The sequence below is a fragment of the Pituophis catenifer genome, unplaced genomic scaffold, assembly GCF_029215685.1.
Source record: "Pituophis catenifer annectens isolate HBS135680 unplaced genomic scaffold, rPitCat1.0.hap2 SCAF_2, whole genome shotgun sequence".
NCBI classification, from domain to species: Eukaryota; Metazoa; Chordata; class Lepidosauria; order Squamata; family Colubridae; genus Pituophis; species Pituophis catenifer.
The window spans coordinates 179,079,353-179,103,895 of NW_027256882.1; the positions used below are offsets into that span (position 1 = coordinate 179,079,353).

Genomic DNA, 24,543 nt, shown 5'->3' on the forward strand with positions numbered 1-24,543 from the left:
CATAAACTCGGAGCTTCAGCTCCCTGCCCCCCCCAGCAGATAATTTGGTGCCAACCTATCTACAAGACAAAAGGCTGGGCCAGCTTATCTACAAAACAAAAGACCTTCACCCTCAGGATATAATAGAATTATCCCTCTACCCATCTCACCACATAGCACCTGGGAAGATTGCATCACCCAGCAAGTTTCAACCAAGCTGGGACTCAAGACAGCCTACAAAGTTACCCCTGCATGGTCCCATTGGAGTCTGACAACCAATCAGAATACATGCCCTTGCCACAGGAACAGGAAGCAAGTTCAAAGCCCAAGAGAGGGTATAAACAGCAGTGAAATCCACTTACCTTTGCTACTGGTTCAGGAATGGGAGTGTGCACGCGTGTACGCTATGCTCGTGTTTCTTCTGCACATGCGCAGAGGGTCAAAAACGGGACGTAATGATGTCTAGCGGGTGGGCAGACCCTCCCATCACTGGCGCTACTGGTTTGCACAAGCCAGATAGTTCTGGCTGGATTTCACCGCTGGGTATAAATCTCCCTCTCTCTTTCTCACCCATGTGCTCAATTGCCCAGGACCTCAAACCATGTGGTCCTGTCCACCATTAAACTATCTTTCCAAACAGCCTCCATGTTTCCAGTGTCTTTCTCCCCACTTGGAACTGAATCCAGATGGACATTTCTTCCAGCAGTACCTTAAGCATCCTCATGCTATTCTGTGCAATTCAGAATCTGAAACTACTTTGTAGACACAGACTGCTTACTCCCACCAAGTAGGAGGCATGCGCAGATTGTTGAGACACCCTTAGAATATGCTTTTAATATACCAGATGAATAAGGCGATTGACGTATTCCCTAGAAAGTTTATTCCACCCTAAGGTTACAGCATCAAAAGTATACGTCACTAAAAGTACTAAACGTTTGCCATTTCCTTCACGATTTATGGGAGCTGTACACGTGGCGCTCTTGAGAAATACTCTCCTTTCTGAGAACAGGCCGGAGCACCCATTTGGCAATGTTGCCATGGCAACGTGCACAGATTGGCGCGAGGGTACGATTTCTCTCCGTATCCGATGAACGTTGCTCTACTTACCATACCTGTGAGGAAAAGTACTTTGCACTGATTTGAGAACGGGTAGGGTTGAAGATAGGAATCCCGCTCAATTCTAGCTCGGACAGATCGAGCGTGTCGGAAGTCTATGCGAGGCACTCTTACTCTGTCCTTTTCCTATATCTATCTTTTACGGCCACAACCAACCCAGTCTTGTCTCGGAGCTAACGGAGGCTCAATCCACGTGGTCCGGAGGGGCGGGCCACAAGCAGGTCCTGGATGTGATTGGTTGCGCGCTGTCCCCTCCCACTTTCTCTCAGAGCCCTTCAGCGAAGAGACCAAAAGCGATTTGAGCCCGCGTGGGTACCTGGGTCGCGCCTTTCCCACAATGGCGCCTAACGGCGATTTAATGGGGGCCGCCGAAGATGTTGCTGATCAGGTGAGAACCTCCCCCTCCCGAGTTTGAATGGTCTGGCCTGGCGTACTCCTTCCGCGAATGAGCCAGTGAAGGGAGCCGTACCATCTTCCCTCTCGGGAGTAGGAGGGAGTGGCGCATCACGCCCATTCCGCTGACCCTCCCTCTCCATCGCTTCTTGCCCGCCTCGAAAAGTGACGGGCCGCGGTGTACCCATGCTTGCCGGCAGCGGGGATGGAAGCGGTGGCGACGCTTTCTGTGCGTAGGCTAACATAACTGGCCTGCTTCTCTCATGAGACGAGGTGCGATCTTGGCCATTGAGGCGCGAATCCCTCATGGACAGTTCCATCTTTTTAAGCAGAGGTCTTCAAACTTGGCCGCTTTAAGACTTGTGGACTTCAACTCCCAGAATTCTCCAGCCAGCTGTGCTGGCTGGAGAATTCTGGGAGTTGAAGTCCACAAGTCTTAAAAGCGGCCAAGTTTGAAGACCTCTGCTTTTAAGTCTCCTGCCCCTTTTTTCAGGAGGAGGAAGGGTGAACTTTCCCCGCACAGCTCTTATCCGCCTCCCTCCTGGAGCCCACAGCTCGTTAATTTCTCAGTGAGGCAGACGTAGGCGTGGAGCTTCTGGGTCACTTATCAGAAAGGCTGAGAAGCAAGTTCACCCGGTCACAGGATCGAGTCCCACTAAATGCTCTGCCGCGCGCGAGCTCCACCGAGTTTCCTTCCAGGTGTAATTTTTAAGGAGCTGGTTCTCGCCTTTAAAGCCCTGCAGAGCACGCCTCGGTTATTTACTCCCTTTGAGGGCATATATGCTCGTCCCACCAGATCAGATAGGACAGGTGCGTTTACTTTTATTTGTATCTCAACTTTATTAATTTTTCATGTAATTCAAAAGTGAGAAACACACTTTCCTCCTCCACAACAACATCCTTGTAAAGTGGGTTGGGCTGAGATGACTGGCCCGAAGTCACCCAGCTCACTTTCATGGCTAAAGCAGGACTGGAACTCGCTGTCTCCAGGTCCCTTTCCCTGAAATCTTGCCATATAGTGGGACCTCAGAAGCATGCCTTTTCTGTAGTCCTTACCTTACAGATCGCCCTCCCTTCATGATTCAGCAGGCCTCACCATTTTAGCCTTCCTGGTGCCCATCGAGACCTGGCTTTTTACCCAGGCCCTGGGATAGAATGAGGGTATCGACCGCTGATTGTGGGGCACCTCAAGGGGTTGACTGAGGCATTTGTTTTTTTGATTTTATGGTTTATGATTTTGTGGTTATTGGGTTTTATTGTTGTGAGCGACTAAAGTGACTAGCCATACAAATCTTTCAAAGAAGAATAAAATTATTCCAAAATGAGATTTCGAAGTGTGTTAGGCACATTATCTTGGTTCCCCAACGACTGCAGTGTAAGGCAGAACATTGATAGAGTCTGGTGCAAAGGGGATTTGAAAAAAAAATGCTGCCTTCCCAAAGGCTTGCGCATTCCCTAAATGCGCAACAGAGGTGAGACTTTCTGGCTTGCACCTCATCCAGTTCTGCTAGCCAGCTGTTATGGTGACTCCTTGTCAGATCTTGTGGTCTAGCCTATGCATTTGCCCTCTTTTGAGAGAGATGCTGAGATTTTGCAAGGCATGCATTCAATGCCTTATTTAGGCATTTTGTTTCAAATGGTTATGAAATTCAGTGCTGAAACTAACTGATGCTGTCAAAGAGTTTCAGTCTGGTGCTCAGAAAACTGGTTTTGTGACACTTAAGAACTACAGACCATCTTAAGTTAAAGCAATATATCTTTATATTGTTCATTCTGACTTTCATCTTTTTTCATGGCCTTCATGATATGTGTGAGAGCCATTTTGGTGTAATGGCTATGACATCAGGCTAGATACAGGGAGACTGTGAATTCTAGTCTTGCCTTGGGCACAAAGCCAGCTGGGTGACCTTGGACCAGTCACACACTTTCAGCCCTGGGAAAAAGGCAATGGCAAACCAAAAGCTTGCCAATTGCAAGGACTAGTCTAAGCAATCACCAGGAATAACACTGACTTGAAAGTCAACATGTGCATAGATATATATGTTATAAGTGTATCAAAAGAGCTGCCATCACCAGATTGAGTTCAAACTGCATCAGGATCATTTATCCATGTCTTCTGCATTTAGGCAAGACTAAACTCATCTGTGCAGAAGTAATTCCATATACCACAATTGCAGGTTATTTCATAAATCTAATTTACACTGTATGCTCAGTGTAAGCATCCACTGTGCTTTTCCATGGGCATGGGAAGGTAAATTGCACATGTAAGCATAGACTGGGATGCTTATTTACATCAATGATTATGAATATGGAGCCATGTAAGGTGGTTTCAGTTCTTCCAGATGAATCTGCAACTAGAGAATGTGATACTAATCTTTATATAAATCTGTCTGCTTTAAATTAGATATGTCAATCTACTCTCAGTAGATTTTTTTAAAGATATCATTAAAAATATCTTTATAGATATAATGGAAGAGTTGTTCTCTTAATCTTTTTAAAGATATCATTAAAAATATCTTTATAGATATAATGGAAGAGTTGTTCTCTTAATCTTTTTAAAGATATCATTAAAATATCTTTATAGATATAATGGAAGAGTTGTTCTCTTAATCTTTGGGGTGAATTTAGCTTGGAAGACAGATTTATTTACTCAGCAGCATGAACAAAACATGCTATGTCCTGCCTTGGAGTCTTCTGGCAATCAGCACATTTTGAATATGAACAATTACAAGTTTCGTATGTTATTTTAAAGCATATAATATAGGCATTTCTAAAAGAAAGCATACACAAGATTTATACAAGACTAGTATATAAGTACAGTACAGGTATTCCTCGACGTAGCTTAGTGACCATCCAAAGTTACAACAGACCAAAAAAGTACTTACAATCCAGATTTGAAGATCCCCCTCCCATGGTCACCTGATTGCCCTTTGGGTGCTTGGCAACTGGCCTGCGTCTACTGTATGGCTGTTAGCTGCATCCCATGGTCACACAACCAAAATTTATGTTGTTGGGAGGTTTTTTTGCTAGAAACTGGTGTTTACTTCTGATTTCCCATTGCAGACAATGGGTTCGCTTAATGACCACCTAAAAAAAATTATGAAATCGGGTTGGACACATGACTGCTTAATGTTCGGCCTGACTTATTACCGTAATTCTGGGCTCAATTATGGTTGTAAATTGAAGACCACCTTTGATCTAAGTGCCCATGATCCATACTGATACTCCATTCTATGTCTCAATTGACTGATGCATAGATTTATATTTTTTCTAAATAATGGATGCTAATGGGTCCTAGCTCTATTATTATTACATATATTTTGGTCAATTCAAGATGGGGAACATACCTGCCTTCTATTTTCCCCATAACAATCCTATGGCCTAAAGTACTCAGCAGGCTAAGGCCTAGAACTCACCGTCTCCTGGTTTCTAGGCCAGCACCTTAAGCATCACAATAAACTGGCTCTAGATATGATAATTTCATATCTGAGAAGCCTAGTAATGTTGATTTACATATTTAATTTTATCTAACTGGAATGTTAGTTTAAATGTTATGTAAAAACTTAGACCTAGCCATTTAAAGTTTAGGAAGTTTTAAATTTAGTTTTCATATAAAAATAAAAATAATATTTGTGCAGCTTTCTGAGATTTAGTGTGTTTCTGTAGTGTTTCACTCTAACTACACAAACACACAAAATCTCACAAAGCTGTATGTGGAATTTTGTGTGTGTAAAGTGTGAAAGTTGTTTTTTTGGGCTTTTGTGGCTGTGTGAGGTTCCTGCTTGTTGCAGGGGCCATTTTGGGTCTAGCACAGCTGCTTTTACATTGTGGGTGAGCCAGTTGATGTTTTTTAATTTTTATTTGGTGTGCGTTGGAAGAGGGGTAGTCTTATACGGTGAGTATAGCCCAAACCCTATATTTTAACAGGAAAAGTCGGGGGTCGTCTTATACCCCCAGTCGTCTTATACGCCGGAAAATACGGTAAATGTCGTTGTCTTACTATATATTGCTATCAAGCGCAGACATTCAAGCAATCTGAATAAAAATGTAGGCTGAGAGAGGATAAGTAGGATCAGAATCCTAACAAGCTACTTATTCTTAGAGAAAGCTTGTATTGTTATCCCTCCATTTACAACCACAACAGAGCCCAAAATTTTCATTGTTAACCATTGCGCTCATTTCACATGCTAGCAAAGTTATGCTCAAAATCCTACAAGCTAGGCTCCAGCAGTATGTGGACCAAGAACTACCAGAAGTACAGGCAGTATTTTGAAGAGGCGGAGGAACTAGAGATCAAATTGCCAACATATGGATCATGGAGAAAACTAGGAAGTTCAAAAAACAACAACCCCATCTACTTCTGCTTCATTGACTATGCTAAAGCCTTTGATTGTGCGGATCACAACAAATTGTGGCAAGTTCTTAAAGAGATGGGAGTACCAGACTATCTTATTTGTCTCTTGAGAAACCTATATGCAGGTCAAGAAACAACAGTAAGAACTGGACATGGAACCACTGATTGGTTCAAACTTCAGAAAGGAGTTTGGCAAGGCTGTTTAATGTCGCCCTGCCTATTTAACTTATATGCAGAGCACATCGTGAGAAAGGCGGGGCTAGATGAGTCACAAGTTGGAATTAAGATTGCCGGGAGAAATATCAACAACCTCAGATATGCAGATGATACCACTCTAAAGGCAGAAAGCGAAGAGGAACTAAAGAGCCTCTTGATGCGGGTGAAGAAGGAGAGTGCAAAAGTTGGCTTGAAACTCAACATTAAGAAAACTAAGATCATGGCATCCAGCCCTCTCAATTCCTGGCAAATAGATGGGGAAGAAATGGAGATAGTGACAGATTTTATTTTCCTGGGCTCCAAGATCATCGCAGATGGGGACAGCAGCCAAGAAATTAAAAGACGCTTGCTCCTGGGGAGGAAAGCTATGGCAAATCTACACAGCGTACTAAAAAGCAGAGACATCACCCTGCCAACAAAAGTGCATATAGTCAAGGCTATGGTTTTCCCAGTTGCAATGTATTGCTGTAAAAGTTGGACCATAAGGAAGGCTGAGCGCCAAAGAATTGAGGCCTTTGAACTACGGTGCTGGAGAAGACTCCTGCGACTCCCTTGGACTGCAAGGCGATCAAACTGGTCAGTCCTAGAGGAGATCAACCCTGCCTGCTCTTTAGAAGGCCAGATCCTGAAGATGAAACTGAAATACTTTGGCCTCCTAATGAGAAGGAAGGACTCACTGGAGAAGAGCCTAATGCTGGGAACGATTGAAGGCAAAAGAAGAATGGGACGACAGAGAATGAGGTGGCTGGATGGAGTCTCTGAAGCAGTCGGCATGAGCTTAAATGGACTCCGGGGGATGGTAGAGGACAGGAAGGCCTGGAGGAATGTTGTCCATGGGGTCACGATGGGTTGGACACGACTTCACAACTAACAACAACAACAAACCAAAATAGTTGTGCCTCATTTTATGATCTTTTTTGCCACAGTTGTTAAATGAATCATTGTAGTTGTTATGTGAATCATGTGGTTGTTAAGTGAATCTGGCTTCCCCCACTTGTCAGAAGTCAGTTGGGAAGGTTACAACTGGTGATCACATGACCCCAGGATAGTGCAACTGTTATAAATACATGCCAGTTATGAAGCACCTGAATTTTGATCATATCACCATGAGGATATTACAATGATCATAAGTGTGAAAATTGGACATAAGTCATTTTTTTCAGTGCCATTGTAACTTTGAATGGTTACTAAACAAATGATTGTAAATTAAGGACTACCTTTACAGAATGAGGTAACAACATTTATTATTTTAGGAGTTTCATGGCTGTAAATCTAGTATAATCTGCCTATTGTAGATATTAGATTATAATTTCCCATTTGAAGAAGTCAAGAAACTGCTCTTGCTTTTGAATAGTCATGGTTTGTTCAAAAATTAAGGACTATATACAATATGGCTGTGGAGCTGCAGATTTCCCATCTCTGCCTTAAAATGGCAAGTGCAGAAAGTTGTATCTGTATGTCCACTCAGTGTTGGCCAGAGAATAAAAAGGTGAAAGGGCAATAATCCTCTTTCTATTAACATGGATCGAAGGGCACATTGATTTTACAGTGTAAGATAGGCTTTGTTTTCTGAGTTTAATCTTTTTTTTTTTTATTGAGAAGTTTTACAAAAAGTTTACATATTCCCCCCCCCCCTTCCCTACCTCAACCTCCCCCCCTCCCCTTCCCAGAACAAATTACAGGGTATAAACTTCAACAATCATAATCAATCTTAGTCTAAACAATTATGACATTCCACATCTCTTGTTCCTTCAATTCCCTAATTACCCGCCTAGCTTTATTACTTAAAGACACACTAAATATCTATATAATCATTCATAACCTATCTGCAATTTCTTATTCCGTTATTTATTTTGAATATAATCTAGCCATCTTCTCCAGTCTCTTAAATATCTTTCATTTGAATGATCCTTCAAGTACGCCGAGATTTTTGCCATTTCCGCTAGATTTGTAACTTTCATTGTCCACTCTTGGATTGTAGGTAAATCTTGCTTCTTCCAATATTGTGCCACCAACAGTCTTGCTGCAGTTATTAAATTCAAAATCAATTTAGTCTCTATAACTGTACAATCCGTAACTATACCCAGAAGAAACAGCTGTGGTGTAAATTTCAACCTCTTTTTAAGAATATTTTGTAAAATCCACCAGATTTTAATCCAAAACGCTTTAACCTTTTTACATGTCCACCAAATGTGAAAATAAATGGCATCCTCACAATTACATCTCCAACATTTTGGTTGTACATTCGGATACATACGAGATAACTTTTTTGGGTCTAGATGCCATCTATAAAACATTTTATAAAAGTTCTCCCTTAAATTTTGCGCTTTGGTAAATTTCACATTTGTCACCCATATTTTCTCCCACGTTTCCATCATTATTGGCTGTTCAAAATTCTGCGCCCATTTTATCATACAGTCCTTAACTAGCTCTGTTTCCGAGTCCATCTCTATCAATATATTATACAATCTTTTTATGTGCATTGGGCTTTGGTCTCTAATTTGTTTAATTAAATTTTCATCACTTTGTATAACACCAGTTTTCTGGTCTTTTCTCCATCTGGCTTGTAATTGTACATATTGAAACCATGTTTGAGTTATTTTCTCCTCTTTCAACACATTCACAGATTTTAATTTTAATATACCTCCCTCCATAATGAGAATATCTTTATACGTAATTACATCCTGTCTACTTTCTATACTCGTATTCTCTATTGCGTGCCTGGGTACTGTCCATATAGGTATTTTTTCATTTAACTTATATTGATATTTCTTCCAGACACGCAATAAAGCATTTCTCAGTATATGACTCTTAAATGCTCTATCCACCCTTTTTTCATACACTAAATAAGCATGCCAACCATAGACCAGATCATGCCCTTCAATATTCAATATCCTTCCATTTGTTAAATTAATCCAATCACTAATTGCTGATAGAACAGCTGCTTCATAGTACAATTTTAAATTTGGCATTTTCAATCCTCCTCTTTCTCGTATGTCCTGCATTATTTTCAATTTTATCCTTGGTTTCTTACCTTGCCATACAAACTTATTAATACCTTTCTGCCACTCTTCCAGGTTGGCATCCTTTTTTAGTATTGGTATCATTTGAAAGAGGAACAAAAACCTAGGTAACACATTCATTTTTATAACTGCTATTCTACCCAACAAGGACAGTTGTAATTTTTTCCATTTATCCATTTCAGCTTGTATTTTATGCCATATCAGTTCATAATTATACTTATACAATTTACCATTAGAAGATGCAATATAAACTCATAAATACTTGACTTTTTTAACTATTTCACATCCCGTTACCCTTTGTAACTCCTCTTTTTGATAGGCTGTCATATTTTTAACTATCATCTTTGTTTTTCCAATGTTTATCTTAAACCCAGATACTTGACCATACTGTTTTATTATATCAATCAAAACCTTTGCTGATTCCACTGGATGAGTTAAGGTCATAACCAAATCATCTGCAAATGCCCGTATCTTATATTCATAATCTCTAACTTTGATTCCCTTTATCCCATCTGAGTTTAATCTTTGACCACCCCAAAACAACAATGGGTATAGAAATTCAGATTGTCTGTCTGTCTGTCTGTCTGTCAATCTATCTATCATCTATCTATCTATCTCTTATCATGTATATGCTGCAATCCTCACAAGGCTCTGAGTCCATTTCTCACTCCCATGTAAAATTTCACAAATCATAATTTTGAAGATAATTCTTTTAAAGAATTTATTGCTTTCAAATATACAAGCAGTCAAAGTAGGTGTGTATGGAGACGTCCATATAAATCTGGCATTGAATAACAACATAAAGATAGATGAACATGTTAAGAAGAGCAATTCTCAGTGGTCCAGAAATATAAACTGTCTTCTACTTTTTCATCTTCTTTTAAAGCAATTATGGATGATCCAACTTTGAAACCTTGGATTTTTTTAAAAAAATCAGTGGTATCAGTTCAGAAATTGTATGATTTCAAATAGAAACTCACATGCATTCTTGTATCTATTATGTGAATTCAGAGTTCATTATACTGATAAATGTTGAAGTTTCCTTTGCTTAATATAAAGCTTAATTTATAGTCAACTGAAAATCTTGGAAACTCGGTAAAAAGGCAAATCAATGTGTAAGTATGTTACCAGCAATATAGTTAATACTACTGACCAAGAACTGAGCAAAAATAGTTGCTCTGGATTCTGGAGCCCACAAGTTACATAATTGGTTTTAGATAAATCACAGATAAGTGAATATATTCAGTCCTTTGATCAGACCCTGCAGATCATTGTTTAAAGTAAATAATTAGTTTCTAGGGAAACAGATTTTTAAATAAAGCAATATCAAGTAGAGAAACCTCTTTGAAATCTAATTATTTTCTTGTTCAATGTTGTCAGTGTTGTATATTCAGATATTTGTAAATGCTGATTCTTTTGTCCAGACAGTCTGATTTTGCTGGATAACAAATGTCAAAATAAGATTGCCGGGAGTAGTAGAGCTAGATTAAAACAAAATTGTCTGATTTGAAGGCACAGCTAAATATATTATTTTTTGAGAAAAGAAAGACTTCCTAAAGTAGGACAAATGCTTCGTTAATTAGAGTAAGGCATTAAAGTATAAGTATCCTTCATGATTTCTGCTCACCAAGGCAGATGGCAAATACCATGCACAAAGATACTTATAGTGCTATTAAAACTATATTCTACACTGAGTTCATACTCACCTTATGGATAATTATTGAAGAACATTTGAGATCCTTGATAGAACAAAGCCGACCAAGTTAATCAGTAATTGGAAGCAGCTACCTGTAATCTGAAAACAGTGGATTTAGAAAGCAATGAAAAGAAAACCAAGACGGACTTCCGGTGGCTCCGCGTTCCCTGAATAGACGCTCCTTTAGGAGCTCCAGCCCCGTGATTCCGTTTGCCGCTAGAACAGCTAAAATCAGCTGTTCTAGCGGCTCGAAACTCTCCCCCAGGGAAAAAGGGGGAGAGAAGAGCAGAAGGGTCTGGGTAGAGCTCCCCTAGACCCCCAGGCTTTTTTCTTTAAGCCTGGGGTTTGCAGGGTGAGAGCTCCCTGAAAGCCCTTCAGTGCTCCGGATCCGGGACGATTCTGCTCTATGCAGAACAAGGGGTCGCGACCACACCAGCAGTGCAATTTTAAGGACTATGAGAAAATTCGAACCTGGATGCTGGCAGAGCAAATTAGGAGAACAGAAAATGCAAGTATTAAACTTTAACTCCGTTTAAAAGAAAAAGGAAAAAAGATGCCGCTTAAGGGCGTTTAAAACGAAATTTACAAGTGAAAGTGATCGTTAAAGCTGCAACATTGTAAAAGCTACCGGATTATGCGGCAAGAAAAAGATTTAAAGTGCTAGTGAAATGAAAAAGACTATGGTATTGACCTTAACTACTTTATACTTCTAAATTGTGTGGAAAATTATTGGATTTATTGACCTGATAGCTGAACAAACTTAAACTGGGAATTGAAATATGGCTGACATCAAGTTTGGAGGATCATTACTATATGAGCCAGCAAATTCACAATTTGTGACTGTAGAGGTTTTACAAGAACTTTTAAATTTTTATACTTCTGCTATACTGGAATCAATTGAAAGGACTATTCAAAATTATAATCTGGAAAACAAAAATGATTTGCTGGCTGGAAAAGAGGAAGAAAATCAAACTAATTTGTCTTTGGAGCAGGGAAAAGAGGCTGTCAGGAACATGATGGAAGTTACCACATTGAAAACAGAGGTTTTGGCAGAGGTTTCTATGCAGTTAATTGAAAAGCAGCAAATAGTCTCTTTCCTGCAGTCTGATAAACTTTATCGTGACAATTCTTGGTTTTATAGACAGAATCAATTTTTAAAAGAGGAAGTGACTGATTATATAAGCAGGAAGAGTCGAAATGGAGGTTTCAAAATGAAGGAGATAACTTTTAGGAGAGAGCAATCTTCAAAGATGCATCAGTCTCAAATCTACATTCTAAAATTTTCGAAAATAAAAGCGGGCAAGAGCAATGCTGAAGGAGAAAGTATTATTGAAGAAGAAGGATTGGAAAAAATATAGAAAGAAAGGAAGAATTGAAGATTAATTTCTTTTGGGGAGGATTTTAATAATAAATTTGAAAAGTCTATTGAAATTAGCATTTTTTTTCTTTTTAAGTAAAAATGTTTAACTAAAAATGGACAGCTTTTTTTAAAAAAAATGACTGGTATTAAAATGATTAACTTTAAAGTTAATGGATAGTTTTCTGAAAGTTTTGAAATTGATATTCTGAAGAATGAATTTAAGAGTTAGAAATAACTAAACTCAATGGATTAATAGTATCTTTAAGATTATATTCTGAAGAATATTTTATTGAAGTATTTTTTTGAGAGAAAAAAAAAGAACTTGAGGACCCAGTTGTGGGGGCAATAAGCTGACTTTGTATAAATATACAAAAGAATGAAGGCTATTGCTTAGTGCATTGTAAGCCGCCCTGAGTCTCCGGAGAAGGGCGGCATATAAATCAATTTAAAAAAAAAAAAAACTTAATGAAGTACTAAAATGGTTAATTTAAAATTGAATGGATGCAAAATAATATTTTCTTTTTTTTCTTTTTCTTAAAGAGATATGCTTTAAAGAAAGTTTTAAAATGTTTAAATTAGAATTTTAAAAGGGGAGGCTGATGAACAATTTTTAAAAGAGGAGTTAAAGAGGGTGAGGGAGTTTTGAATCTTGTAGCAAGTTAGCATATTTTAGCTTATGTTTAGTTTAATGCTATACCCTGTTTTTGCTCTGGGAAGTCGAGGGTGAGGGTGGGGAGGGGGGGTTGAAGGTTGTGTGGGGATAAAATGGTTGTCTAATTTTTAATATAATTAAAAGATAGATTAAGGTATTAATAGAGAAGTAAGAAAAATGGGGGAAATGTTATAATAAAGGGAATGACAATATTAAGATATGATAAATATTGGAGGAGTAAAAAGATTTAAAAGATGTATTCAGAAGATATATTGAATTATTATGTAATATTTGTTTGTTTACAATATTAAGATATAAATATTGGAGGAGCAAAAAGAAGATTTAAATGATGTATTCAGAAGACATATTGAATGATTGATTATGTATTGTTTGTTTGTTTATAAAATAAAAAAAAAACTAAAAAAAAAGAAAAGAAAACCAAGACTTAAGTAGTCTAATTGTTAATTAGACAGCCATTAATTCCAAAGGTCAAGCTTTCAGGACCTACATGCTTTTTATAATGGATATACATGTCTATCAACTGGATCTAAGAACAATATAATACTCAGAATTAGAGCCAATTATATATTGCATCTTCTGTCCTATATACTGACCTAATCTGCATATACAATTACAAATCTGTATCTGAGTTACTACACTTTGGGGATACTAATTCAATACTATAAACCAGCATGCAGAATTTCATTTAGCACTAAATAAAGACAATAGGTTAGTGCTCATATTTCGTAGGAAAGGAATACTGAAACGGGATGAAAAAATAGCAAAAATCAGCCAGAGGGTATTGTGTGTTTAATTGACAATTTTAGTTGTGATCATTAAACTCTATGGCGATTAAAATCCATAGAAATGAGAGATGGTCTGGCTCCCACAGTATCTGCCTGGCCGATCCAATCTGGCAGGGTTGAAATCCTCTGGGTTCCTACAATGAAACAATGCCATCTATTGGCACCTGGGAGTGCGCTTTCTCTGTAGCAGCACTTGCACTCTGTAATGAATTTCCCCTCCCCATTTTAGATTTGAATGACGTCCACCCCACTGAAATTTCAGATCTGGCTTCTAGCTCAGGCTTTTGATGGATCTGCTTTTTTTTCTTTCCATCCAAATTTGATATCTCTGCAATCTTTGTTCCTTTTTGTTTTGTGTTGGTTTCTTATTCTAAATATTTCTAACAATTTTTAACCATCCAATAGCTCTAGGAGTTAGGTAGATTATAAATTTAATAAAGAAATATCAACATCATCATCATCATCATCATCATCTTCCTGACTGTGAAAATGAGCCAAAACACTATCAGTAGATTTTGATCTTGTTTCTATTCACTTGTACTCTGTTACATCACCTCATTTTAAGTACACATATTAGAAGGGACAAAACATTATTCAGGTGAAATAGAAAAAAAAAGCAGAGTGGTTGGTAGTTTAGCTTTAGTTTGCTTCATTCAGCAGTTTGAAAGTTGAGGTGTTGTGACCTTTTTCTAATCTTAATACTAAGTGACCTTGCACCAAGAGTAAAACTGTATTTTGTGCATCTATAAATTAAGCAAGTGTAACTGCTTTTTAATGTTCAAATATCCAAAGATCCCTTGACCAACTTCATTGTTAAAATTGACTTCTCTTCTTATGGCTCTCTAATGCTCTTCTCCTCTCCCCTATTCTTTTAGTTCTTGCGCGTAACAAAGCATGTACTACCTCATCTGGCTCACCTCTGCCTAATCAGCACATTTTTGGAAGATGGCATCAGGATGTGGTTCCAATGGAATGAGCAGCGGGACTACATCAACATATCTTGGGGAAGCGGTGTACTTTTAGCAACACTTTTTGTGTTAATCAATATGTGTGGACAGCTGGGTAAGAACTCCTCTTTGGTGGCGTTAGGAAGAACACTGACAGTGAGGTGGTATCCTCCATAGAATTTGATGCAGAAATTGGGGCTAAGTTTCAATTGTTTTTGATTTTTTTAGAATGTATTTTGTTTATGTTCAAGAACATCTCTCTGAATATAAACTAGACTGTTCTGTCTTATTGCTAGTGAATTTTCATGTCTGTATTTGTGAGACAACAGGATGAAACTAGAAGGCTTGGGAAAATTGTACCAGGAACAGCAGTTAATTAGAAGAATGAATTTACTCTTCTCCTGCCTTCAGGCTGCATTCAGAAAAACCCAGTTTGTTAAAAATGAGTCAGCATTTTACTGTAATAGAATATTTACACAATTCATTTAAATGTTCAAAAAAACACTAAAGTGTTGGATAGAGTGTTGGACATGAGAAAAAATGAGACACTGTAAATTACCTCTGTATTTTATTTTCTTGGTGCATTTCTTTCACTATTAGCAAAGGTACTTTTTTTCTATTTTAACTTAGTGTATGCTTGCCCTAGCTAGAAAATGTGTAACTATGCATGCAGATAGTCCTAGCTTAACCACCCTAACTGGGATGAATTTTCATTCCTCAGTGTAGTGGTCCTTAGACTGAACATTACATGATGACATTGTTTAGTGATGATAATTCCAGTATTCTCGGTTGCAATCATTAAGCCAGGATAATGCCATTTTTAGGGTTAGGGTACTTTGTCTTGCTGCATTTGCCTCTGCTTCAGTTAACTGCCACCTGCCTATCTTCCCCCATCTCTTCCTTTTTGGCTACTCTGCCAACTACCCCAATCATCCCCAGCTGACCTTTAGCCATCTTTCTCCAGTGCAGTCTTCCCCCCCCCCTCCCCCAAGCCACCAGATTCCTGGCGGGCTTGCCTCATTTTTGCAGTCTCAACCTATTACACATTTCTGCCTGCCAGGCCCCACACACCAGATGTGTCTCACTGCCTCCCTCCTCTTGTAAAGCCTCAGAAAGGGACAGCAACTTTCAAAGGATCCCTTCCGATGCACACTCTGCGGTTCACATTGAAAGTGTTCCTGGAGAACTGGCCTGTGGGGCTTTGATGAGGTGTGGAGATGAACCCAGCATTGACAAAGCCAACCCACAGGCCCTCTGCTCACTCTGCACATAGCAGGAAAGCATGAAGCCCCAGCTGCCCCAGCACAACAGCGCAGTGACCACAGCTCAACACAGTGGTGAGAAGCCCCAGCCACTCCAGCCCAGTGTAGCATGAAGATGCAGCCAACTTCATTGCCACCTTGTACTCAGGTCCCTGCCACCCTGTGCTCCGCCACCCCAGCTGATTGTCAGTCTTCTTGCTTCCAGTGCTGATGAGACACACATAGCCTGGCTCTTTACAAAGCAGCTGCTGGCCATGCTTTCCTTCCAAGGTCTTGTGAGGAAACCCCCTTGGGAAGAAGGCCTTGTGAGGCCAGCAATTGCTTCATGAAGGGGTCAGGCCAGGTGTGGTTAGTCAGCAGAGGGAACAAAATGGTGAAGGTTAACTGGGGGCATCCGAATGGAGGACAACCAAAAGGGTAGAAATGAGGCAGGAGATACACAGAAGGAGGAGTTGAAACAACCCTGTCCGCTGCCAAATGCCTGAATTTTGATCAAGTGACCGCAGGGGCACTGCAGTGGTCATATCTTGAGGACTAGGCATAACCACCATTTGTTCAGAGCCACTGTTTAGTGGTCATTGAATGAATGTTTGTTAAGGACTATTTGTATTGTTCACATTTAGTACCACTAAGTGAATTAAAGCCTACTCCAAAACATGAGAACAAAACTGCAGTCTTTAATTGAACTCAGATCTGTGCTCCAGCATGAAGTTTATTGCAGAAAGATGGATTAACCTAAGCTGCCCTGAGTTTCTTGGAAGAAGAGTAGGTTAAAAAAATAACGTGGATTTGTTTGAAGGTTAATAAACTAAGATAACCCCACATTTATTCTTGAAATTTTAGCCAAAAAAAAAAAAAAATGATAGTAAAAGAGGCCAAAATTTCCTTGAGTCAAATATAGCTCTGGATCCATGCTCTTGTAGGAGCGGTTTGCCTTTGCCTTCTAAAATGCTTTTTCTAGTATAGCCAACTTCTCCAATGCACCCCTTCCAAGTCCTAATCAAAGTCAGACTGATTAGTTTTCTAGATCAGGAAGGTGCTGCTGTAATAGTCTCTAATGTCATCTAAAAAATAGAAGTCATAAAAGGGATCCTGATAAGCTTAAATTTGTATATATCTTTGTGTACTTACTACATGAAATACAGGCACTCCTTGTTTTACAACTGCTTAATGACCATTCAAAGTTATGATGGTAGTGAAAAAAGTGACTTACAACTGGTCCTCAGGCTTAAAACTGTTGTGGCAACCTTCATGTATTTATGATGGTTGCAATATCCCAGCAACCATGTGATTCACTTAACGACCACAGTAAAAAAAAGGTTGTAAATCAGGTGCGAATCACTAACAATGGCATCCCTTTAGCAATGGAAGTTATCCCAATAGTGATGTAAGTTGAGGACTACCTGTAGACAGTTCACATTCAATATGAAACAAAATCAATGTGAGAAGATAAATTATTGTAGATTTTTGAAAGCAAAAAATATTAATAAAGCTATTTAAAGCTAAATATTGGAAAGAACCATAAGAGAGATAGTTTCTGTATTTTAATTTCATGGAACATTAGTTTCCTGTTACCAAAGTTACTCTTTTTTTTCTTTTAGCTGGGTGTGTGCTTGTCCTAGCAAGAAAGTTTGTTCCTTATGCATGCTTTGGCCTATTTGGAATTATTTTTATGCAGGTAAGTTGAAAATTACACAATAATATCCAAATCCCACAGCCAGAATATGTGCTGCAATTCATTCACAGGATTTAGTTTCATAATCACATTAGAATTTAATATATTCAGGACTCATACAGACTTCTATATATATTGTGAAAATCTGTAATATTACAACTATCTGTATAATTATTACTAAATAAAGTTATCAAGTAACTTTGGTGAATACATATTAAATAATCAATTGACAATGTTTTTTCTCTAGAGCTTCTGGATATTTCAGGGGGAGAATGTATAAAGAATGTTTTTTCATGATTCTTGTGATTGTTACCACGTTATTCTGAGTTGTTTCTACTTTCATCACAGATTTATTATGTGAGAAATAATAAAGTAATGTCAGAAATGTTGTGCAAAACAGTATGCTGCTAAGAACTGGAGATAACTTTGCTAGTCCTCTTCTCAGGAGTACACTGCTCAAAGAGAAGAGAAGAAAAAGATATATAAGCTGTGGAAAATAAGAGGCCACTGATTGCAAAGGAGAGGATGGGGTACAGTGTTTGTATGCTAAATCCATAAGTAAGGTAAAAACAGAAGGGCTGTCTTGTACAATAGAGAGTAGCTGGAAAAAGCAGGGTCTTGAAGATGGTACCACCTGCAACTGTTTTTGTGAACAGAGCATTTTATTCTTACTTTGCACATATTTGATCTGCACGTACCATTAGGGTGATGCTTGCTATCTCCTTTCCTTCGTTACTCTTTCTCCCATGAAAATTTACCAGAATTGAATAAATCCCATTATCTTTAGGACACCATCAGGCTCCTTATTATTAGCAAATTATTATCATAGCCTTTTTTAATTTCTCATACCGTGATACTACTGTGGTTTTTTTGCACTGTAGTCTCTAGTCTAGTCTACTTTTAAATTTCCCAGAAAAGCATCTCAAACATTTCAAATTCTGTTAACTGAAAACAGAATGCTTATATAAAACCAATATCATATACTGGGATGTATTTATAAATTGTTGCTAAAATATGACAAAAAGAGAGAACAAATTAAAAACTATCATAAAATGGATGCAAAATTTGAGAGAAATAATTACAATGGACCAATAGGAAGATCAATGGGAAAAATATTAAAATTTATTCCAAGCTACAATTTAAAGGAAAATTGATATAAAATGTTCTACAGATGGTCTACAACATTATCAGTGATTGCCAAAATAGATAAAGCAAAAATCCACAAATGTTGGAAATGCCATAATACAAAAGATCATTTTGTAACATGAGATAGTCATGCAAAAAATCTCGTAAAATATTGGAAAGAAATGTGTGAAAAAATAGTAATAGTGTTTCTACTAAGCATAATCCTAAAAAACATAAATAAAAATTATTTAGCAAGATACATTTTGACCACAGCAAGAATAAGCCTACCACATTATTGGAAAATAGATATCTTGGCTATGATATTGGATTGGGGTACTATTATTGCTGCAGTGGCAAAATTGCCATTATATATCCACAATATATGTTTACAGATACTTTACAGAGCAAGGCAGACTTAAATGTCAAATACCTTTTTTCTAGGATTTAAACAGAAACTTTAAAAAGTGACTAGTGTTTGTTATATATATCAAATATCTTAACAAAGTCTTATAGTTGGCAACGAAAAGGGAAGAGAAGGGGAAGATGCAATCCACTTTTTCTTTCTCACTATGATTTCTTTGCTTTTTAATTTAAACAGTATTTTTGTGTCTTCTTTTCTTTTTTCTGTTTTCTTTGCATTCAATTTGATTTTTCATACTCTTTGTATTTCAACACTTTAATAATTAATATACTTAATTTTTATTTTGTAAACAAGAAAAGTGTAGTATAATGGTGGTGTTGCACCAGCAGTTTGGGAGCCCAAGTTCTACTATCCAAACCTATATGGAGGAATTAGACCATGCTTAGCTATCACTTCTCCGCATTTAAGATGGCTACAAATTGGAAATCTCCCGCTCAGTTGCTGAATGGAAATTGCTGCAGGATTATTTAAGCAGTAACTTTCCCAACTGCTTTTGATTGAGCTACTGTGCTTCTGATCATTTAGAAAAAATACGGAGATGCCAGTTTTTTAGCCATTCCAAGGATGACTGACACCCCAGCCAAAGATGAAAGAACCAAGCCTAAATCACAGGAGGTTGTATGAATGTGTCCAGTTAACATGCAGAGTGGTACTTTAACAAGGAGAAATGGTTCCTATTCCAACAATGAAGTCATGAAACCCTGCAATAATTGTTCATGGCTGTTCAGCCAAAATGGTAATTGGTGTCCGCAGAATTACTATCTCCCAGCATCTGTTTGTTTTTCAGACAATTGCCTACAGTATTTTATGGGACCTCAAATTCTTAATGAGGTAAGTGAAGCCCTAAGGCACTATCTGTTCTGTCTTCCCAAGGAGAACTGGCTAGATATTTTGGCAAAGATTCCCCATCCATGTATTCATATAAAGCAAGGATCCAGGGGTGAAATGTTCCCGGTTCAGACCGGATTGCCAGTAGTGATGGCGGCGGGTGGTTCAGAGAACCAATAGCAAAAATCCCTCCCCCCCACCATGCCCAGCTGAGCCGCACGATCATCAGAGGCTTTTTTTTTTACTTTTAAAAGCATTTTTTCTACAACTTCTTCCAACGAAAAAATGCTTTTAAAAGTAAAAAAAAAAAAAAAAAAAAAAAAAGCGCCTCTGATGATTGTGCAGCTCAGCTGGGATCGTCAGAGCTTTTCAAAGCATTTTTTTCTGCAACCTCTTGGCCGAAGAGGTGGTAAAAAAAATGCTTTGAAAAGTCTCTGACGATCCCAGCTGAGTTGCCTGATCAGCAGAGGCTTTTCAAAGCATTAGAAAAAATGCTTTGAAAAGTTTTTTTTTTTAAAGTTGGCCACGCCCACCCAGCCACATTACCCACCACCACCAAGCCACGCCTACAGAACCGGTAGTAACAAATTTTACATTTCACCCCTGGCAAGGATGCTAATTTTAATTAATGTTAAAAATTTTGTATGTTTAAATTTATGTTTGAGAAGAGCTTTATTGCCAAGCTAGTGATAGAAACAAATTACTGTGAAATGAATGGGAGAGCTAGATTGGTCTAGCCCCAAGATAGCAGTTTAGTGATACACAATTCAGTAATTGACTGGAACTTGATCCAACTGCCTTGTGATTTTTGCTCTTTAAAAGATTTCCTGTAGAAGCTCCTAGCTAAATTCTGTTTCAGTATCCTTCATTTAGCACTCTTGAATTAAATTTGTTTCTACGAGTCCCTGCCTATTGAAAGAATGTCAACAAAATGCCCAAAGCATCTACAACTGAACTTTTTTACCTTTAACTCTTGAATACATTAAGGAGATTATTGACCAAACTCATAAAAGTCTAGCTGCCAGGTACTACTTTGATACAAATTATGACATTTGATATTTCTATTCTGGCCTGAAGAATGATACTGGGTCCCCCTCCCTCCCCCCATTCTTGTTTGTAGGAATTTGGCTCTTGGGGGTGGATTGCTTTTGTTACTTGCAGAATCTCGCTCTGAGGGGAAATCTATGTTTGCTGGAGTTCCTACTGTGGACGGTATCTCACCACGGCAATACATGCAACTTGGCGGCCGTTTACTCCTTGTTCTCATGTTCATGACACTCCTGCATTTTGAACTCAGTCCTTTCACTGTGAGTGACATGTCATTTTGTTTATTTTGTGTCTAAGAAATTGTCAGGTAGTCACTCTACAAGTACGTAGTTTATAATCATTTGTTCGCAACTGGCCAAAGTTATGATGGCACTGAAGGAACTTACAACCAGTCCTCAAAGTTGCAATGCTCCCGTCCCCCGGTGATCATGTGAACAAAATTCAGACACTTGCAGCATCCATCGTTGCTTGGATAAAACTCCCCTCATCCCATTCTTTCTTTATTCACAGGAGTTGTGTTCTTCTTCCTCTTTACTCACTTGCGCCCTCCTTTCCTGGCCCCCCCGGACTTAAACATGTGTACCTCACGATCTCTTTCCCTGCCCTTCCTGCACTCACACCAATGCATCCTAGAGTGGACCATCTTTCCCTGGCTTCCCTGCATTTGCACTCATACATGCACTCCACACCCTCTTTCCCTGGCTTCCCTGTGCTCATAACCGACTGCAGCACTCTCCAATTCGCGCACAACCTGCACCAAGATTCACCCAACTCTCATCTGGGACTCCTTTCGCTTCCTGCTTAATGACCCACATGTTGTGGAGTTACAACAGTCGGGATTTTCTAGGTTGCCATTGCTAAGCAATGCGCTCACATGTCACACTTTATTACCACATCACTTAGTGAGGACAATCTTGGTCCTAACAGGCGTCATAACTTGAGGACGACTTGTACTGATAATAATCCAGAATTTACAACCATTTGTTTAGTGATTGTTCAGAGTTACAACAGCACTGAAAAAAGTGACTTATGACCATTTTTCACACAACCATTGCAGCATCCCCATGGTCACATGAGCAAAATTTGGGCGCTTGGCATATGACATGTATTCACAATCTTTGCAGCATCCCAGGGTTATATGATCACCATTTGTAACCTTCACAGATGGCTTCCAACAAGCAAAGCCAATGGGGAAATCCACATTTGCTTAATGACCACGTGATTTGCTTAATAGCTGCAGTCACTCTTTTAACAACTGTGGCAAAAAAGGTTATGAAATGGGGCAAAACTCACTTAGGAACTGAAATTTTGGGCTCAATTATGGTCTTAAGTCAAGGACTATCTGTAGTATTATTCATGAATTAACTTCCTCAAGATTAAATTAGATATTTAATCGATTCTTTCAGTCTTAAGCAAGTCTTCTCAGCCAGTGAATTGCAACTGCTGACTGGTTTATAAGTCCAGGCTGCTCCAATTCCAGTAGTGGTGAAAGACAAGAATGGAAGAACCTTATACAACAGGGGTCACAAGCCCCAGGCCGAAACCCACGAGTGGGTCATGGCCTGTTCAGAAGTGGGCCAAGAGAAACAGGCACACACATTTGCACAAGCTGCTCACACAGAACCATCCCCTCTCTCCCCCATCGATCCACCAAGCTGGAAAGCAATGGCCATAGTACTTAGACTTACCGTATTTTTTGGAGTATAAGACGCACCTTTCCCCCCCCCAAAAAAGAGGGTGGAAATGTTGATGTGTCTTATACACCGAATACAGCCATTTTTGGCCTCCCGAAGCCCCACCCCACTTGTTTTATTTTTGTGAAAATCAGGCCCGTTTTTCATCTGATCTTTGCAAAAACAGGGGCGTTTTTGCCCTCCCCCAGCCTCCAGGAGCATTCTGCAGGCCTCCCAAACCCTCTGCGTGCCTCATTTTTCACAAAAACGGGTGACAAACGGGGCGCGCAGAGGGTTTGGGAGGCCTGCAGAGTGCTCTTGAGGGCCAGGGAGGGCAAAAACTTTTTTTTTCTTATTTACCTCTTCGAAATCTTGGTGTGTCTTATATACCGGTGCGTCTTATAGTCTGAAAAATATGGTATCTACTGCTTTATAGTGCTTTACAGTCCTGTCTAAGCGGTTTACAGAGTCAACATATTGCCCCCAACAATCTGGGTCCTTTTACCCAACTCAGAAGGATGGAAGGCTGAGTCAACCTTGAGCTGGTTAAGATCGAACTCCTGGCAGTCGGCAGAATTAGCCTGCAATACTGCATTCTAACCATCGCGCCATCACGGCTCACAGAAAGGTTGGGGACCACTGCTCTAGAACTTAAACTCCATCTGAATTTTGGCCCAATTCTATGACTCTTGCTAAAACATCATTAGCATTTCTTTATTTCTTTCCAAGGTCTATTTGTTCTTTAGAGTCATCATCACACTTAGCTGCTGGTACACAATTTCAGAATCTCATAAAAATAATGAAACAGATATTAATATTTATGGCTGTAAAAATGTAATTTAAAGCATCTAAATTTCAAATTGATTTAGAACCACTGCATTACACTTTGCCATTCTTAACATTTACAGTAAAACTATAGTAAATCATCTCACACACACACATAATATAGAATAAGGAGTGACAGAATTTATTTTATATTTTTATTTTGTCTTGTTTTAGTACATTTTGGGCAAATTAAAATCCTGAAATTGTATCTTTAATATATTTTGGATCTGGGGAAAAAGTTGCCATTAGGGCAAGAAGCTGTAAGGAGCTAATATACTGCATTTGTCCTTTCCTTTCCCAGATTTTCCAAGATATTTTTGGCATGGGTCTTATCATTTTGGTAGCCATTGGTTTCAAGACCAAGCTTGCTGCTCTTACTCTGGTCATCTGGCTTTTCATAATCAACCTGATCCAGAATGCCTTCTGGCACATCTCCAGCTACAGCCCCCTTCATGATTTCCTCAAGTATGACTTTTTCCAGACCATGTCTGTCATCGGTGGCCTGCTGCTTGTTGTGGCATTAGGACCTGGGGGAGTTTCCATGGATGAGCATAAGAAGAAATGGTGAAGATGGACTGTATAGGCTTTAGTGGGAGGGCGGGGGAGGGTTGGGAGGAAAAAGGGAGAGGAGATAAACTACTGCTTTTACAACCTGTGTAATCTTTGACTCTCTTGAGATTTATCATAGTTCACAGTTGCCTTATCAGGGTAGGAAAGCTTTTGTTTTCCACCCTGTTTGAGACATGTAAATTAAAATCAAATTATATATGCATATGTATTGATCTTGTGGTTTTTAAAATTTCCACCTTCAAAATCCCAAAACTTCCTGAAGCATTTTTTTTAAAAAGAGAGAGATTATACCAATTATTCAAATTTATCTTCAGACAGGGAAAATTAAAAGTGACACAAGTGATTTTTACTGTCTTTGAATTTGAGCTAAAAATTGAAGCAATAATGAAATGATAAATTTTACGTTGTTGAAATAACTGCAGTGCCACTTTAAATTGTGGGAATAATAAAACATGGAAAAATTCAAATCGAGGCACGTTTTACATCTGCTGTACCATCTGTGATTTTAATTTCCTGTCTGTTTTCAGAATACAGGTAGCAGACTGCATGACTATGCCTGCATTTGTTGTATTAGG

General features: G+C 38.8%; 1 protein-coding gene across 1 annotated transcript; it reads left to right on the top strand.

Moving 5' to 3' along the window:
* The first annotated feature begins 1,389 nt into the window (after window positions 1-1,389).
* Window positions 1,390-23,986, top strand: LOC139310948 (surfeit locus protein 4-like). Its single transcript, XM_070935236.1, has 6 exons — window positions 1,390-1,483; window positions 14,471-14,657; window positions 17,406-17,482; window positions 19,813-19,856; window positions 20,974-21,160; window positions 23,700-23,986. The coding sequence occupies exons 1-6, from the start codon at window positions 1,433-1,435 to the stop codon at window positions 23,964-23,966; spliced, it is 813 nt and encodes a 270-aa protein (XP_070791337.1). The 5' UTR covers window positions 1,390-1,432; the 3' UTR covers window positions 23,967-23,986.
* The last annotated feature ends 557 nt before the right edge of the window (window positions 23,987-24,543 follow it).

Coding starts and splice junctions, on each gene's coding strand:
- LOC139310948 (XM_070935236.1), top strand. CDS start 1,433: ATGGCGCCTAACGGCGATTTAATGGGGGCCGCCGAAGATGTTGCTGAT. Junction 17,483..19,812: donor TTGGAATTATTTTTATGCAG/GTAAGTTGAAAA, acceptor TTTGTTTTTCAG/ACAATTGCCTACAGTATTTT. Junction 19,857..20,973: donor GACCTCAAATTCTTAATGAG/GTAAGTGAAGCC, acceptor TCTTGTTTGTAG/GAATTTGGCTCTTGGGGGTG.